Source organism: Neltuma alba, unplaced genomic scaffold (genome assembly GCF_004799145.2).
Source record: "Neltuma alba isolate B1F8T4 unplaced genomic scaffold, ASM479914v2 tig00013366_pilon, whole genome shotgun sequence".
NCBI lineage: Eukaryota > Viridiplantae > Streptophyta > Magnoliopsida > Fabales > Fabaceae > Neltuma > Neltuma alba.
The window spans coordinates 24130-25868 of NW_021637631.1; the positions used below are offsets into that span (position 1 = coordinate 24130).

The window sequence follows — 1739 nt, forward strand, 5'->3', positions numbered from 1 at the left end:
TAGTTTTTTAATTGATTTTTCTATAATACTCCTTAATCATTTGCATTGAAAATTGCCCTTATTAATGAAAATTCTTTTTATTACGTAAAATTATCAGGCAATGTTTGGGGAAAAAATTATAAGTTTGTTAGAAAAAAATTAATTGAAATTTTACACTTAGAACCAAAATAAATTTTTTTAACTAACTCCTACTATCAGCAATAGGATAAGCAGAAACTTGCTAATGGTCTTATAACCTAGTAGCATGTAAACTCCTCTTATAAATTAGAGGTTGTGGGTTTGATCCCGCTTAGAATCTCATGTTGTTAGTGCCTGTTGCTTTAAACTCAAAAATGGGATAAGCAAGAAGCTTATTTATTTTATTCAACAAGTTGAACAATATAACACATTCTTTCTAGGCAAGAGCTAATACGCTGAAAGAAAAACAAAACATTTAAATCTTCTCAAGTTGAATATATAATATAAAATGCACAATATATATTCCTAAACAAGATAAATATATTGATGTTTGAGAAGATCTACATTTTCTATGGTATTATGTTGTTGTTGTTCAAGATTTCTCAGATTTCTTGTTGCTGCCCAGGTCTTTCATCCACTTGAGGCTGAGGATGCTTTTGATCTTTGCAGATCCAAGCTTGGTCTTCTTCTTGTCTTCTTTATTAGAGGGGGGAGGATCAGGGTGGCTATCCCATTGATCAGCCCAGGACAGCCCTGAATCCATTATTTCTGCTTTGGATGCCTCTGGATGATGAAGATGATGATGATGCTTGCTCATGCCTCCTTTTGTTGTTTAAATCTCACCTTTATTGAATAATTGTGCTTCTTTTTCCCTTTTACCTATTTTAAACCCTGTTCTTAATTAGCCTTTCAATGGAAGCCATTGACAATTTTAGTAAAAAGAGATGGTCAATTTGGTTAATTAGTGAAAAGTCTTTGACTCGTTGATGATCTATCCTTATCTTTGATTTGAGGGGTATTTCTATTTACTATTTACCCTCTTAGGATTATGTGGTTTCACCTTAATTAATAAATCCCCTCTTGACCTAGTCTCCTTGCCACAACGGCTAATTTGGATACCACTAAAACTTAATTATTTTTATAATAATAAATAAATATTATAATAACTTAATCCTCTTTTTATCGTTCACTACAAATTATAATATTTCTAATTAATTGTAAAACTCCATGCGCTACTTATTATAATCACCTAATAACTACTTTACATAAGTTAATTAATCTGGTTAAAATTATTTATTTCTTTTTTTAAAAAATTACCCTCAACAAAAATAATTAGTGATAGGAGTTTAGTTAATTAGTCAAGAATATTAGAAATACAAAATTTAATAATTTAAACAAAATGTTGGGTTATGTAAAGAGCTGTTGTGATGATGTAGAGCTGCTTGCTAACGCTTTGAAAAAATCTTCTTCCAACATGGACAAAATACTAATGAAGTTTGCTGACAATTTATGTAAAGAATTGGCACAAATATGGAAGGATTCAAGAAGATTTGGTCCTATTAATGTCGATAGAATAGAGAAAATATGTAGGCAACTTATGAGAATACAAGATCTCTCCTGGGGTGAGATTAACAAGGTTCATGTTAAAATTATAAAGTCCTCATCACTAGCGATTGGATTCTCATTAGTTCCTGAAAACTAGATGGTTGTTTGGGTGCGCAACCTTCTTGAATAAAGAAGCAGCACCTTAAAGTCTTTTTTTATTAGTATTTTGGAGGTTG

At 30.9% G+C, this 1739-nt stretch overlaps 1 protein-coding gene across 1 annotated transcript; it reads right to left on the reverse strand.

Annotated features, from left to right (window-relative positions):
* Positions 1 to 550: 550 nt before the first annotated feature.
* On the reverse strand, positions 551 to 721 carry LOC114736737 (uncharacterized). Its single transcript, XM_028924608.1, has one exon. It carries the CDS (start codon positions 719 to 721, stop codon positions 551 to 553), a length of 171 nt encoding a protein of 56 aa, XP_028780441.1.
* Positions 722 to 1739: the final 1018 nt, after the last annotated feature.

Bases quoted from the DNA above. Each gene is read 5' to 3' on its own strand.
- LOC114736737 (XM_028924608.1), bottom strand. From the start codon at position 721: ATGGATTCAGGGCTGTCCTGGGCTGATCAATGGGATAGCCACCCTGAT.